The 16,924-nt window shown below is 42.2% G+C and overlaps 1 protein-coding gene across 2 annotated transcripts in view; it reads left to right on the top strand.

Annotated features, from left to right (window-relative positions):
• LOC108729910 (uncharacterized) overlaps positions 1 to 16,924 on the top strand; it is a 294,820-nt gene that overhangs the window by 270,912 nt on the left and 6,984 nt on the right. For both annotated transcript variants that reach the window (XM_018459282.1, XM_018459283.1), the window contains exon 4: positions 3,496 to 4,172. In XM_018459282.1, coding sequence (XP_018314784.1) covers positions 3,496 to 4,172 — 677 coding nt within the window. The remainder of the gene's footprint in view (positions 1 to 3,495; positions 4,173 to 16,924) is intronic.

Raw genomic sequence — 16,924 nt, 5'->3', positions numbered from 1 at the left:
CCCTTGAAAAAAAGTGAAAATATTTCACTTCTTGAAAAAAAATGACAATTCACTTTTTTAGAGTGAATTTTCACTTCAAAGGGGTGAAGTCTCACTCCAAAACAAGTGAGATTTCACTCCTTTGAAGTGAAAATTTACTCTAAAAAGAGTGAAAATTGTCACTCTTTTTCAAGAAGTGATGGGTGGTTGTATTTTCACTTTCTTAGAGTGAGATTTCACTGTAAGAAATTTAGAGTGTACTTTCTAAAAAAAATATGTTAATCAATTTCTTATCATTCGTACACATTCGTGCAACGAATATCAATCGCATTGACGCTGGACACTTTTGATCGTCTCGTTTGACAAGTGCAAAGTTCATAGATTGATGAAAGGAGAAGAGAGCGGAGAGGCAGATAGGAGAAAAGCATTAGCGCGCAATACGTTCGATTAGTGTTTTCGTCGTATGCGAAACATAACCACCACCGCTGCGATTCGCGATACGATCTGCGAGTCCGTACCAAGTCTGCCGGGGCTCTAAGGAGATCCATAAACTTTCGTGTCCCGAGATAATAATCGTCAGGTGCGAAAAGCGTGACGGTTCTAGAGGGAAAGCGTTCGCTGGTCCCCGTTGGTATTGGATAGGTGTTCCCCACGACGACGACAAAGATGAGCGTGCGCACACAATCTGCGTCGCTACGTTCGACACCGTGTCCAAGAAAGCGTTTTTCATTTTTCTCCTTCTTTTTGCGCAGCCAAGTGCACGAAGTGCGTGATTCCCGACCACGATTGCCATAAGGCGATACCGGAGCACTTACGAGGCGACGAGCGGACGATGATCCGCTTTTGCCTCATTAAGGAACGTTGCACCCAAGGTAACAATAAATCTCCGACGATGCTTATATCGATTTCACGACGATACGATACGTCGATTTGTCATACGTTTATCCGGCGTTTATTATATGCGATTTATCAACCGCCCGATCTCACGCGCCGCGTTCGTAACGTGGACTACGATTATTAATTTAAAGACGAGGGGGTGAGCAGCGAGGGGAATAGTTAATGCAAAATGCATCCCATACATTGGTGCTCACGCGCGTGTATTTTCGATAACGCCGCGTCAAGAAATCGTGATTCAATAGAGTCGAACCACCAATAAATAACCATATCGCAATGTAATGGTTCTGTTGGAATCCACGGCGCGCTCTCGGTGATTTTTACATGAATTTCTGCGTGTCTCGTTCTTTCTTCCCTTTTTCGCAGTAACGCGAGACAGCAACGTCATGTCAAAATTAGTATTTTTTTTAATTAGAGCTTTCTAGTTAATTAGAGTTTTTCTTTTTCTCATATGAAGAGTATTATCGAGCACACTCCTGATTTTGAAGTCATTCCTGTATGAGGAACTTGCGAGACCGTTGTTACATGAACATTCGTGGAATAGTTAATTAATTGTTACATGGCTATTCTACTGTAATTACTGTTTTAAAATTAGAAATCTTGAAATATCCGTAATTGTGATAATATCACTATATAATTAAAACAGAGTCATATGTCGTTCCCTACTTCAAAAGTGACACAACTTAAAAAATTAAATTTTTCAGGAAAAGGAAAAACTATTTTCCAATTTAACAGAAAATTATTGATTAATCATATAATATCGGCAAAAGAAAACTTAGACACATAATCAAACGTTATTTTTGCCATTTAAAAAACAATCCTTTCTCAGCTCTGACGATTTTGACAGCCTACAAAGTTACGAAAAATCCGTAATAACTCATCAGAAATGACATAAACTCGAAATATCAGCAGTTTATATTTACCTTGATAAACTAAAATCACTAAATTCAAAATAAAACGATTTTTTCTTCGAACTTCGATCACCAAAACTGTTTTAATTTTAACCGTTTTCTGTATAGAAGATTCTTTTTAGTCACAAAAACGACACAACTCAATTTCATTCTTATAGAAAGTGTTACAGCTCTTCAAAAATTTTAAGAACGACATAAGTACTATTTGACTGACGAACTGTGAAGTTAGTTTACTTTTGATGACTGCTAGAATGATCTTTACCTAACTCATTTATGGTAATAAAAAAATCATATTTTTTAAGTCATGTCATTTTTGAAGTAAGAAAACGACATGAATCATGATGATTAATAATATAATAAAATGCAATAATATGTAACATAAAGCGGATATAACTATATATATATTTATATCTTTTTGTTCCACTACAAATGAACATGTATTACTGTATGTTCCCTTACGATTACAAACCGAGAGTTCATTTATACGACGCACCTTGCATCGAACTACTTATGACCGTCCACCACCTTCGCAACATCAACTTTCTCCTCGAATATCAAAGTGCAACTCGAATCGGATTATCTGCACAACTGCACTACAAAGTAGCCTGTATTAAGTTCTGGATAGTATCGTATGTACGTGTATAGTATATATAACGGAGTGCATTATGCATCTTACTTTAATCTCAGTCATACACTTTAAAACAAATTGAGTTCCACGTGATTATGCACGTCTTAAGCAATGATGAAACGGTATATATCATATACTTATTTGCGTAACATATATGTAATTTTCGTTATTTCAATCTGGTGTAATGAGAGAAAAGCATACACAACCAATTTTTTTTATTTATTTCAAATTCGGCGAATAGCCCTATTATATATTTAATATCGGGTTCCAAATCCCGATACAAAATCGAACGATCGAAATCGCATCGCGAAGATACCTGCGAATACTGTTCTCTTCTTGCCGTGCCGGTAGCGTGCGGATGATCCTCGTACGAGTCGAGACGGTACGACGGTGGCGGCAGCAGCAGGTTGATGGATGCCAGAGTCTCATGAGAAAATTCGGATGGAGGGGATTCGCCTCGCGACTCATCACGGCCGTCCTCGTACACTCGGCGTATAGTGGTGGCACAGCACTAGTGGTAGTACCGGACTGACGATGCCGGTGTAGTAGTAGTAAACGATAGTGGTAGTAGCAATAGTAGTGGTAGAAATGACGCTGGCGGTGCTAGTAGTAGGGTCGATCAGGAGTGGGAGATGGTAGGTCCGGTCGCGAGAACGGATGGGGGTAAGTAAGTACCCTCGGTACCACGGCGACCGTAGGTTGCTTCGACGATACCGGAGACAGAATCGGAGAGAGAAGGACAGAGAGACGGTGGAGGACAGGGGGATACTCTGAGTCCGCTTGAGGGGACGACCAGGCGACGGAGTGAGAGAGAGAGATTGAACCGCGAGAAAGGGAGACGCGACACGCGAACGAGAAAGACGAGAACATGTGCGGGGGTGGGAGTACCCCAGAGCTTGGGACACTGGTGGGGCACGCGAGGGGGGCTGGACAGGGTGGGGACACGGTGGGAGAGGTAGGGACGACAGAGGACGTTTGTCCACATTCACTCACCGACACATACACGCGCTCGCACGCACGCGTGCACTACCGGCAAGAAGGTTCTTTTCTGACCTCTCTCTTTTCCACTTGCTTGTGTTTCAGCGCTGGCGCGACTGTCAAACATCCACCACCAACAGCAGCAGCAGCAACAGCAGCAGCAGCAGCATGCTCAACAACAGCAGCGGCTCGGTAGTGGTGGTGGTAGTGGTGGTGGTGGTGCGGGTAGTGGGGATGTCGTCTCCGGCCCTCGTTCTACTGGTAGGGAGGATAAAAGCGTCGTAGGGAGGGTAAAACACCCGGCATCGGTGACGACGACGACGACGGCGACGGCGGCAACGACGACGACGGCGACGACGACGATGACGGCATCAGCGACTAGTAATGCAGGAAGTGGAGGAGGGGGTGGTGGCGGTGGTGGAAGTGACGGCGGCGGCGGCGGCGGAGGTGGCAGTAGTGGTGGTGGCAGTGACAGTGGTAGTGGTGGCAGCGGTACCCCCGGTGGGGATCGTAACGACGGCGGTGGTGGTGGAGGTGGTTGTGCCGGTGGTGGTGGCGAAGTCGCGGAGAAGGAGGAGAGGCCACCGGCTTCAGAGACTGTCGAGCCGACGGCCGCGTTTGACGTCGCATCCCTCGTACTCTACGGCTCGCGCGCACTGCCGATACGCCTTAAGATCTTGCTCGATCAGTTGTTCAACCAGTTGCCCCCCGCGCAAGTGACACGTATCCTAGCTGCCTTCGGTTGGACCCACGAGGATTACACGCGAGGATACATACTGCAGGTGAGTTGACACGTCGAACTTACGCACGACACATTCGCGCTCCGTAAAAGAAATCGTCCCTTCGCCGCGAGGTAACGATACGTCGCATGACCACGACGTCCACAGTACACATGCCACATTTACACGATATACAACACAATCGAAATTTGACGTATCGTACTTGGACGCTCGCCGGAGAGACACGCGGTTGATGTTTCGCGCGCGCGACGAGATCAGCTGCGCTCCGAAACGGGATGAACCGGGAGAGCGCGATTTTGACTTTTGGATTACCTCCAGACGTGACAGCGACCGATCATTAACTTCGGTGACATTCTCTACGAATAGGTGCTTTGGACATTTTGGCACTCGGCACATAACTCGACAAAGTCCATACCGAAGAATATTTTCGCGAACGCTGACGCCAATCGAGACCTTTCAAACTGTCGCCGCGTTACATAATGATTATCTTTAACGACTCGCGTCTAACGCAAGAATAATCTTCTATTCACACATACACGTGATGGTAGATCGATCTTTGAAATAAAACACGGATATCAATGGGCATTAATCTCTTCGCGAATAAAAAAAACAAAACGCTTCAGTTTTATGGTGATTGTAAAATACAGTCGATAAATCGTGATAAATAGAGAAACAACGAGGACGATGACGAGTGAGAGCGGAGAGTTGAACGACGAACTGTGCATCGAAAGTGCCTTGTATATTGGTGTGAGTGATGTTAAGCGACGTCGGAGCAACGGATCGAGATATCGGTACCTGAAGTGAGATACCTGCGCAATAACATGTCCTGATGGAAGTCCCGTCGGACGCATCCGCTACATCGAAGAGGACGGAAACGACGAAGGAAAAGGAGATCTGCTCTGGCGAGGAAGATCGATCCGCCGTGAGAAAGCAATTTGGAACGACGAACGCGATCAAAATTCGCGTTACGCGTCGAAGTGATAATTTCTCAATTGAAAATTTTCCCGAAAAAAAAAAAGACTTAAACTGTTAAAAAATACCGAAGTTATCGAGTGTGCTCGATAGTGGATGCTCTTCTAGTGGAAAAAACGCTGTCACTTGAACTTGAAGACAGCGGCTGTGCAGTTGTTGCATTTTTTAACATGATGTTCTGAGATAAAATTGTTTGCACAAAAGTGTTGCTGATTATAGACGACTGAAATGAAACTGCAGCTACGCTTCTCCGCAAGTGCCACAATTTGAAATTTCAACATTACTGACAGACCAAATCACGGTTTCTTAATGGACATTCTTGTCATCGACGTCACATCAATCGTAATAATCGGGCTATTCTTGTTGCTGATTTCTACGAGGCTCGCCACTTTGGATCATCACTTTCTTTGGATCAACGAGTGAAAAATCGGAGCACATTAATGGACTGTTCTTTAATCGATATTGTGCGTCGATCAGTGAGAGAACAGTGAAACTTTAACGCCGCTGATCCTTTAATTTTAAACTGGTGTCACCCGGGACTGTATCTCAAAAATAGTGCGTTTAAATTTGGACACTCGTCACTGTGAATGGAAGTTTGTAAAAACATTTCAGCGATTAAAAAATGTCGATCACTTAAAAAAATTTAAAACAAATCATAATTATAAACGCGCTAAACAATGTTTCGTAATAATTAATAAACGTACAGTAATAATCGAGCAGTCGTAATTGTACGAACGTTTAAGAGGCGATTTGTGAAATCCGATAAAAAAACAAATACTTTGAATAAAATTCTAATTCGAAAGGTGTTACATCATGTTATCGGATCACTCAGAAGATACTTAGCGGGATAATTGTCAATAATTTTTGTATCATAAAATAATTCTCTCTCATATCACGGCACTTAGCGCCGGACGCAATCTGTGAGTGATTGATAATAGAAATGACATTCTTGAATAATTTTCCAATATTTTCTCGTATTGTGCTCTACTGAGATCATTATCGTGCTGTTCTCTTCAGATAATTACCGGTATTCTTATATTTCATAAAAACATCAATTTTGTACGACACGTAATGCAATCTGCGAGTAATCATAATAGAGATGACACTTTGAACAACGAAGTTATTATTCGCAATGTGCTCCACCGAGATAATAATCGGCCAACCTTGATAATCCGTCGAAAAAAATAAATATCAGTAGTACTTCATAAAAATGTCTGTCAATCACTATGTGTAGCACAGCGTAACTTTCAAGTGACCAAAACAAAGACGATATTTGAAATGACAGAACTTGTGTTGCCACATATGTATCTCTACCGCGATATAATTACCTATACTTTGATCTTGGCTCACAAGAGATAATTGCAGAGGAGCGATGACGCATTGAGATATAATTGCAACAGATTTTCGCAGGATTAAAGCGCGGTCTTCCAGTGATCTCGTAGAGATTTTACGCGACACGTAGTGCACTTTGCCCGAAAACGCACGCGCACGCACCGGTCGGTGCGTTAATCTCGCGAGGCGCGCGCGTTAGGAAACGGGGAGTATCCGTGTAAACTGAATTGCGCCGATGTCGGCGTGAAATTAAAACGTACGCGAAACCGGTTTCTCGAACGACTCGCGTACATAGATACGTATATACGTATGCACCGTGCGATGCGCTTATCCGCTGCAGCGGCTCCGTTGCAAAGGCGTGGGTAACGCTGAGAATTTAATCGGAATAAATTTGAGTGAGAGGGACGCGGAAAAAGAAAAAAAAGACAAGAGAGAAAAGCGATATCGAAGCTGCCCATTCTTGCGTCTGTGGAGAACACACGCGACGTGCGCGCAAAAACCTTGGAAGTTCCTCTCGAAAGCACGAGGGTTGTCATTGAATGAACGACGCGGTGACACGTGCGGGCCATGTACGCGTGCACGCTATCGTACACTTTCGTTTTGTTTACGTTTCGTTCCGTCAAACAAATTTAAACCGAAATTTAAGCTCGTTAGAGCTCGCGTGACGATACACTCCGAAACTCTATTAGGTCCGTACTTCTCCCGGGTGCTCGCGCGGGATCGTTTGTTCTGCCGTTTAGGTATTTTGTCGCCATAAGCGAGACGCCGGACGAAGACACGCGATTATCCGGAACGGATGTCGAAATACACGCTTCAATAGTAATCCGTTATGTCTTTAACAGGTCGAAGCGCCGATATTGACACAGAGCTAACTCTCAGTTACGACAGGACTAAATTAACGTCATAGTGCTAACGGAGAATGTTTTCTAGCTACTTTCGTGATTGCTGTCAAAATAATACAGCATTGAACGCAATATTGCGGTGACAAAATATGATTCTTCAAATTTTTCCATAAAGATTCAACGTACGCTGTTTCAATATATATATATATATATATACACACACAAAAAGAACAACTTTGCTAAAATATCTTAAAAAAATTAACTAAATGCTAATTTAGAAATAATATTATTGGACCATCAAAATAATTACATAGGAATTTAAAACACGATGAGCAAAAAGTTTTGATGTTCTAATAACCGGTTTGAATGTCGTACGTAATTATTTTGATGGTCCAATAAAATTATTTTCAGATCTATATCTAGCTAAATTTTTAAATACTTCAAGAAAACCAACCTTTCCGTTATTATTCGCATTAAATAATTTTTATAATAAATAATTAGATAAATATGCAATAAAGAGAATCAAAAAAGAAAAGTATAGCATGAAAATAAATAAACTCTTCACTCTTTTACGTCCTTTGCGTGGAGAATAGAAGATAGATTTATTTGAAAACAATCGTGCGCTCGTAATAGTTAGCGATAATATCAATGATATGTTTACATATCAAGTACTGTCAGCATATCATTCAACTGTAAAATTCTCGCAGTCTATTATTAGGAACGTCACGATTCTCAAGTCGTTTGATTCCGATGATCTACGATGATGGTTTGTAGGATAGTTAAGAACTACGAGTATCTGCTTAGATTTGCATTTCCTCGAGTCGATAGCATTTTCGCGGTCAAACGCTGCTTTATGACTCATTATAGAGGCACCTTCACCGGGTTGCTAATTCCTAATTACTGTCTACAATGCGAAAGCATCGTTCCGAAGAGATGATCCATTGGAAATTAAGAAACTTGAGCTTCGGATTTGCATTCTCTTTCACATCTGGCGAACTTCTTGCGGTCGAGCACTACTTTACGGCTCGTTACCAGAATAACTTCCCCGAGTCGCGAAGACTTCCTGAATCACGATCCGCAGTGCGCAAGTGTCACGTTGGGAGAACAATCTACGTGAAATTGAGACTTCAACTCTGCTCCGAATTTGCATCTTAGTACGTGAGTTATCCGCAACCGAGCGCTACTTTGTGACTCAAATCATAAGACTTCCTGAATCTGTATTGCGATAATATCCTCTACTAGTCTATCCGCTATTAGCGATTCCGTCATAAGTCCTAGAATTTCTACACCATGATCTGGAAGATTTACCTCTCGGTATGTAAATTATTCACGGTATATAAAGCTTCATGTTTCCTGACCAAACTATCTTGTTCGAGTGCACGGGACACTGTCCGGATCACGCTGCACAGCGCAATAGTGTCAAGATAAATCTTCGCTTAGCGGAGATTTGCTGTCGGAATGCATACAAGACTTTCTTAATCATGATCGATGACGTACAAGTGTCGTTTCCGCGGTACGATCTGCGAGCAGCCAAGAACTTCAGTCGCTCCGGATTTGCATCTGCTATTCGCTAGTAAAATTTTCGCGGTCGAGGGCCGCTTTATGGCTCGCCACGTTGGAATGCTCCTTCCACAAGGGGAGATCGTCGTGACGCGGACATGGAAACGGTAAATCACAGCTCGCTGAATGCGCGACGGAGATCGCCGGTGAATGCGTCGACGAGAAGCGTTTCACACTGTGGAGGCCAATTTTGCACGTTTCAGTCGTGTTGTTCGGCCCTCGTTCGCTGCAACGGAAGCAGTTGCAGCAACTCGGTCTCTCGCAAGCGGAATCAAGTGGGATTTTACAGGAGCCTGGACGGCTACAGCTTTACGACGGGTACCGCGATGGAGGAAGAGGCAACTTAGGAACGCGAAACCGCCTCCTTGCCGTTGTAGCAACACGAGATTTACGAGCGAATTGCGCGTCGTGAGAGAGTCGTGCGAGTCGAGAGAATCCACGTCCTGGCGATCCTCAATCGGTGACTCGAAAAATAGGCGAAGCGAACGATCTCAGAAACGAGACTCTGCATGGTGAACAGATGACAAGTACTAACTTACCAATATCGAGTTATTCTTCTTTATTAAACATGTGTTCGGCGTTTATTGGTAGCAAGTTTTCATTTTTCTATAAAGCATCCAACTTCATTTCAAAGTTACGTATATTTTCGGAATTGAAATCCCTTACATGTCGAAATCTCACAAGCAAAATTTTGCTAAGATAATTATGTGATAGGCCGGAAGCAATTTTGAATACGGCAAGAACGATTGTGCAGAAATATCTAAAAATTTAGCTAGACACAGATTCGAAAGTGGTTTTATTGAATCATCAAAATGATTACATAAAAATCTCAAGCATGATAAACAATGCTGCAAAAAATTTTGGCATTTTATCAACGAGTTTGAGCCTACGCTGAAAGAAAAGATTGGCTGAATATGGCATAGCATTTTTATTTTTGGTTGCAGCAGCCAATTAAAAATGCTTTTTGGTTGCGTTAGCCTATCAAATGTCATATTGACATTGCGGATAGGTTAACGCAACAAAACATTAGCTGCTGCAACAAAAAATTGGCTGCTGCAACCAATTAAAAATGCTATGCCATATCTAATTTGCTGCAACAGCCAATCTTTTCTTTCAGTGTACATAATTATTTTGGTAATAAATATTTTGGTATAAATATTTTCATCTAATTACATAATTATTATGGTGGAAAGTTATTTTTTTCAGATCTGTATCTAGTTAAATTTTTAGATGCTTTAGCAAAACTGTGGTGTGATCCTCTGTAACTCCTTTGGTGTAACTTAATAAATTGGATGTCACACTGGAATTATTGTTATCAAATGACATGTTATAGATGTCAGAATCTATGGTCGATAACTGCATTCTTCGATGTCACATATCTGGACAATCAAAGATCCATAAAAAAAATGGAAAACGTGAGGAATTCCTCGACATTCGCCGATGATCGATCGTTGGGAATGCATCGATTTCGAGAGAAACGAAAGTTTTCCACGAATTGTGAAAACCGATACATTCCTCTGATTAGTAAATATTGAAGTGGAAACGTAAATGTAATCATAGAAATGTATTCGAATTGCAAAGGTCCTTCTACGTATCGAACATTTTGCATAGATTCGTTAGAGAGATATCATTCCTCGAAATATACACGAGGAGCGAATTTTGTCGAAATATTCGTTTCAGAGTCAGTGTTGCATTTTACAATTAATATAATAAAGATAGAGATGCTCGGAAAAAGTAACGACTTGTTCGCATTTGGCGATTTTTTTACGCATTGGCGATGTTCCTAAAATTCCGATTAAAATTAACGATCGCTAATTAACACGTTTGCATACTGGAAACTGATTTTGATACTCTCGTAACGAATGGATTCTTCGAGATAATTTTCTGTGATATGTCTACCAAATCATTCCTAAAGTATGCCGCCAATTGAATACAGACAGAAGTGTCAAGATGACAACGAATGGGTCCTTCATCGGTGGTCCACCAATTCAGAACCCAAAACCCGTCAAAGATCCCAAGAGCAATCGTCATCGTGAAGCATCGCGAGGAATCGAAAGTGGCGACGTAAGGCAGACAAGAGACGGGGCAATCGGAAACTGGTAAAGATGGTAGCCCGGAGCCGATCGACCTGTCATTACTCCACCTCGATGGAAGCATGAGTCAAAACCGTAAATTACAGAGCTTGCCGAGCGAGTCAGAGACGATTCGAGGGTACCGATCCAAGATTGTTTGCCAGATGAGAGAGGAGCAAACAGGAGTGACGAGAAGAAACCATCGTGGGTCGATCATTCGGGTGGAAATGTAAAATTTGTTGAGCGCAATTGGCGAATTAAAACTTCGACATGCCATTTGCATGGCTACCGAAACGCTCGAACTGGAATGATGGCGACGGCGACGAGGAAGACAAACAGGAAGAGATTCTGAGGAGAAAAAGAGAAGGCGGAATATAGGTGATGGAGGCAATATGAAAAAAATTACAGAGTGCAAGATCGAAGTGGGGTCGATTTCTGACACAAAAAGCAACACGATGAGATTGTCGGACGTGATCGAAATTCGAGATGCGCGAGTCAAGATGTTGATCAGTGATTGTGAATATTCTTGCGTCGTCGTCATGCGGACGATAATTCGAGTGGTATAAATAAAACTGGGAAAGGAAACAAATGATGATTCTGTTGAACCGCTTGAACACTTATGCTTCGCGGCATAACGTATACATTCGAGCCCTTCTTCACGAAAATCTAAATAAACCGCACACGCGAAATTTATAGATATACATTCGGCAGAAAAAGCAGCTTTACAACTGTTGTAAGATTTTTCAATGCGATCGATTTATACATTTAGATACGTAAGGAACTAAGGGCAAGAATCAGTCATATTACAAAAATTTTACCATTGCAAAGCTACGTTTTCTGCTGAATGCAGCCATTTAGTCACAAACGTCTCTACTCTTATAGCTCTAAATCTTTTTTTCGTGTTGGTCCATGAGAGTTTCAAAGCGAGTTCCAGAAAAATGCTCTCCTACTCGCGTTCTTCTCATGATTCTCAAATCGTAACGTTTGTTCATGTGTGCGTGCGTGCGTGCGTGGGAAGTATCAAAATTCCGGTCGCGTCAAATAACGCGTTAACGTTTATTTGTATCAACAGTGAACGCGCCGTTATTCATCTGCGATACGGCTAATCGCCAACGATTGGCCGCGATGTCTCCGATCCAGGAAAGACGCGAGCACGACGTTCTTGTGGACGACGGGAAATGTGTCTTGAATGTAAATCATTCCACATGGCGCTTTGATTCACGAACGCGCACGCACACACACACACACACACACACACACACACACACACACACACACACGCTTAATGCATCAGGATGCGCCTCGGGGTGTAGATGCGTTTCGGAACCCGGCGCCCAAGGCGATCCTCAGGCGAATTATCCGACGATAATGCTAGCGTTAAACGTACAAGATCGAGCGATCAGAGTCACATTGTTCATCCCTCGGTTTCGTACATGATGATCGACCAGCCATCAAATCGCTCGCGGCCGGAATAACTTAGTGTTCTTTCTCTCTCTTCTTCTTCTCGACTTACTCGGAGTACAGTCTCTCTCTTGGTTTGTCACGCATTCATGATGCACGTTTGGCGTTTGCTAAACGGCCGACCGACCGCGTTCCTGCGAGTTTTGTCAATATGTTACGATTAATGTCGGCGAAAATTATTTACCGCGATTGTTTAACGGAGTGTCACGTATGTCGGATGTATTGCCGCGAGTCTTATGCGTGGTTACGCGAGAGGCTGTTGGAACAAAAATGACGCAAGCAGAAAATAGATCAACGCGCATTGCGTACCGCACGCAGTTTCGAGATCACGCTTGTAAATTATTATCTTGGCAGCGTATGATGCAAGCGCTGTCCAGCGCGGGATTCCTCCTAGCTTCAAATGTAATGTAAGAATTCGTACTCTTATCACACATACTTTTTTCAAACGTTGAAGGCTGAACGTTGTCTAGATAGTGTCTGATGTCAAAGCAGACGAAGAATCGAAATGTCGCGTTTATGTCGCGAAATTTCCATTCTGGAGGGGGGAGAAGATCAACTTCACCTAGATTTCAGCAAGATTTTTTCAAACGCTAAATGTTGTTTAAGTAATATTCAATGTCAAAAGAGACAATCGGAGTGTTGCGTTCAGCATGTCGAGAAATTTCGATTCCATCAACTTCATCTAAATCTCAACAAGATTCGCGAATACGAATTGTGCGGCGTCGAGGAGATAGAATTTTTGAAATCTCAGTGGCCTGCTGTAGCCGAGCGACAGACATAAAAAAAAGTCGGGAAGTCGCGCGAGCAAAGCCGCGAAAGGCGCCATTTTCCCGGCCTTCCTTGTCGCGCCTCCGGTGAAACTTCGAGGCGTTGCGTCGCGGTTGCGTTTTACGACGTCGGCGGCCGACGGTTTCTCTTCGTCCGTTCGATCGTCGCATCGCTAACTAGAGCGCGTGAGTAAAGTCGAAATAAAACGGCGCAGTTGCGCCGGCCGTGACAAAGAACGCAAGGGAGTGAGTCAAAGGGGACAACGCAGAAGAAGTGAGAGAGAAAGAGACAAAGAGGGAGGGAGACAGATAGACGAGGAGGACAGAGGATAGACGCAGGTAGCTGCAATCCAATTTAGCGGCGGATATCCACGCGAGATCTTTACGATTTCTACCCACGAATAAGACAGGGCCCACTTACCGTGAAATCATATGCAGTGTCCAGTCACGGATGCCATTGCCGCCGCCGTCTCCTTCTCCTTCTCCTCCGCCTCTTCCTTCGCCATCGCGCCGACCGCCGCTTCTTTCTCGGTGAAAACCAAACTGCGTCGTACTTCGCGCCAGCAACCGCGTCGCCAGATGGCAGCACCAACTGGAACTATTCGAATCGAGTTCGATACGCCACGTACTCTACTTCGCTAGGATCATCATTGTTATTTTCAACAAATTAACGGTTTTGCAAAAACCCGTAATTGCAAATCGCTTTTTTATTTATAAAAAAAAGTTTTTACGGAGCCAAAATTGCCGGCTGATTTAAAAAATATTATTTGTCGTTTGTGTGAAGAAGTTTAAACTGCTGACTTTAAATCGTTTCTTTAGTGCAACTCATCAATCATTTCCTTTTCTTAACGTTCCTCAATTATCAGGGATAACAGTTTCGTTATCAATTAACGACTAATGATACAAAGTAAACAATATACATAGAATTGCGTGAACGACGCGAGAATTACGCGAATCGTACATGCGAGACACGAGGTTTGAGGGAAACGTAATGAGCGAGCAAGTAAAACGAGGTTTATCTTACTTCTCCGGCTCTCGTAATTATCCATTATGCAATAACGCGGTAATGGTTCACGTCTTGTTCTTAACGCCTCTTTTATTCCCGAGTACCGCCACCGAAGTTCCCAGGATCGCGCGTCGCGTTTTCGTGCAAGTTTCAAAGCACTCTCAGACGCACGTTATTATTGAAATTAACTACACCTATCCGAATTTAATTAAAGGCACCCTTGAGCTGTTTGAGCAATAGAAGTGACTTCGAATGTACGTTTTGTTCTCAGTAATTGTCGTATTTACTTCGCGGAATTTTTATTAAAAATCTGCGATTTCACGCTGGAAAACGAGTCTTTAAATGTTGTTAATATTAAAAGAAATATATATACTCTTAAATAAAAATTCTTAAATTTTATTATAACGGGATATTTTTTTCTTGCAAAATAATTGAATGTGTAATGTTCGAAATAAAAATTTTTAGTTTCGAGATTTTACAATGGGATTGAACGCTTATAGGATAATTTTTAATATATTACAGACTAATTTTAAAGTTGAATGTTAAGTTTTCATTAAAAAAGAGCCCAGGAGTTGAAAGAAATTCTTCTAATTTTATAATAGTATTAATTTTATTTACGAGAAGTTTTCCTAATTTCAACATTAATCTTAATTCCATTAAATATAATGATTGTAATTATTAGATTCTCAAACGTATATTCCGAAGGTAGACTGTAATGAAGATTTCCCATCTTTAGTCTTTCTCGTAAGACCTCCTTTTTCGCCACGATATACCGACCTCGCCCACTCATTTCGCGTCCCATCGGACACGCGGGAGCACACGGAACGGCGAAATTCCACGCCGCGGAATTTGGAGGAGGTGATCGAGGAGAAAGACGGGAGGGATGGGAGGGAAGGTCGAGTGTTGTCGGAGCGACGAGCCTCATTCGCGTGCGGGATTAAAATTCGAGTCCCACGGTACACGGTAGTCTTGCGTTCTCAGACACGATCGTCCGGGTCCTTTCACGTAAAGACGAGAGAGGCGCGTTTAAGCGCTTCGCGGAACCCTTTTTTTTTCAGTCCTCCCCGCTTTGCCCCCAAACGTCACGCACGTGTGTACGGCGCGAACATGGCAAAACGATGATGCGCGGTACCATCGAATCCTTCGTGAAATAGCGGATCTATGGGAAAAACATCTTCGGCCTTCGGGAGGTCACCTCTCGAAGATCGACAGCAGCTGGAAATGATAGACGCGTAAAGTAGAAAATTGCGACGTAAAGACTCTCGGAGTCTAACACACGCTCTGCCTCTTTTCTTCAATTCTGAGATCTATTCGTGATAATTATATAGAAAGAATGATTTGCTCAAGTATGTATCTAAAAATTCAACTAGATATTGATCTAAAAATCATTTTGTTGAGCCATCAAAAATAAGTATATAGGAATTTCAAGCATGATGAGCAACGCTACAGAAAGTTTTGATATTTTAACAACTATAGTTCAAATGTTCTATACCTATTTTGATTCAACAAAATTTTTTTCAGATCTATATGTAGCTAAATTTTTAGGTACTTTAGCAAAATCATTCTTTCTGGGTATTATGGCAAATCTGAAAATAATTTTGTTAGACCTAAATAATTACATAGCAATCTCAAGCATAATAAGCAATGCTGCAAAATGTTTTGACATTCTAGCAACCAGTTTGAACATCCTACATAATTATTTTGATAGTCGAACAAAATTATGTTCAGATCTATACCTAGCTAAACTTTTAGATACTTTAACAAAATCATTCTCTCGTGTGAATGAAGAAAAAACGAATTCAAGCAAAAATTGAGATGGTTGTAATTTCGAATTTAAATTTCGTCCATCGCGATAGATACACAGGAGAAAAGATCAACTCTTCGCGAAACGAAGACATCTTCCTTTCAGAGAACTTTCAAGTTTGACAGGTAAAGAGTTTCTTGTGGGCCACAACGGAATTATGATAACGGAATGAAATTATGGAATCCTGCATCTTGTATGCGTTCAATTAGCACTGCATGCCGGGCAATTTACGTAACTTTCAATAGAGCGAGATACCGTTGAGACATAGGATTTTGTCGCCCAACGTGATCGACGAGAGAGAAGAGATGGACGCGCGCAAAAGAACAGCGTGACGAATTCCCGTGCGCGGTATCACAATGCACGTAAAAATATTTAAATTACGCGAAAAGACGAGACACGAGAGGAGAGAGAGAGGGGGGGAGAGAGCGTGATTGCGAAGAGTAACGCGGGAAAAACGTCGTCGCGCACTTGCGGACACGGTGAGAAACGGTGTGACATTACTCGCGCCTCATCAGGCGATAATCTATGCGATCTCCTAAGGGAAAATAATACGCGGTATACGCGACGGTCACAGCTGTCGCCGCCACGTGAGGTTTGAATTACCATCAGCGAGAATAAAAATCAGAAAATTACACTTTGTAACGTAGCGGTACGTTACGAGCATTATTCATTGTCTTTCCATCCATATGCTTTCAATTATCTTCGCCTGTGTGTTGTTTCAATATGTCCACCGTTTGTGTCGCGTGAGCATCATTTAACATTTTTTATAGAAAAATAATTTCGCTTGTCTCAATACACATGCATGCGTATCTCTCGTAAATTAAATTCGTTTTTTTAAGCATCTCTCGTTCACACGAACGCGATCTAGCGAAATACGAATTATTTGTTAATCGACGCGTTGTTCCTTTCTATCTAAAATATTGAAATATTCTCTGCAAATATCTTCTCATTTATTGCGATAGTTATTCGATAACTATT

Source organism: Mycetomoellerius zeteki, unplaced genomic scaffold (genome assembly GCF_001594055.1).
Source record: "Mycetomoellerius zeteki isolate Tzet28-1 unplaced genomic scaffold, Tzet1.0 scaffold81, whole genome shotgun sequence".
Lineage (NCBI taxonomy): Eukaryota > Metazoa > Arthropoda > Insecta > Hymenoptera > Formicidae > Mycetomoellerius > Mycetomoellerius zeteki.
The sequence above is the reverse complement of the archived record's forward strand: the minus strand, read 5'-3'. Positions and strand labels throughout refer to the sequence as shown.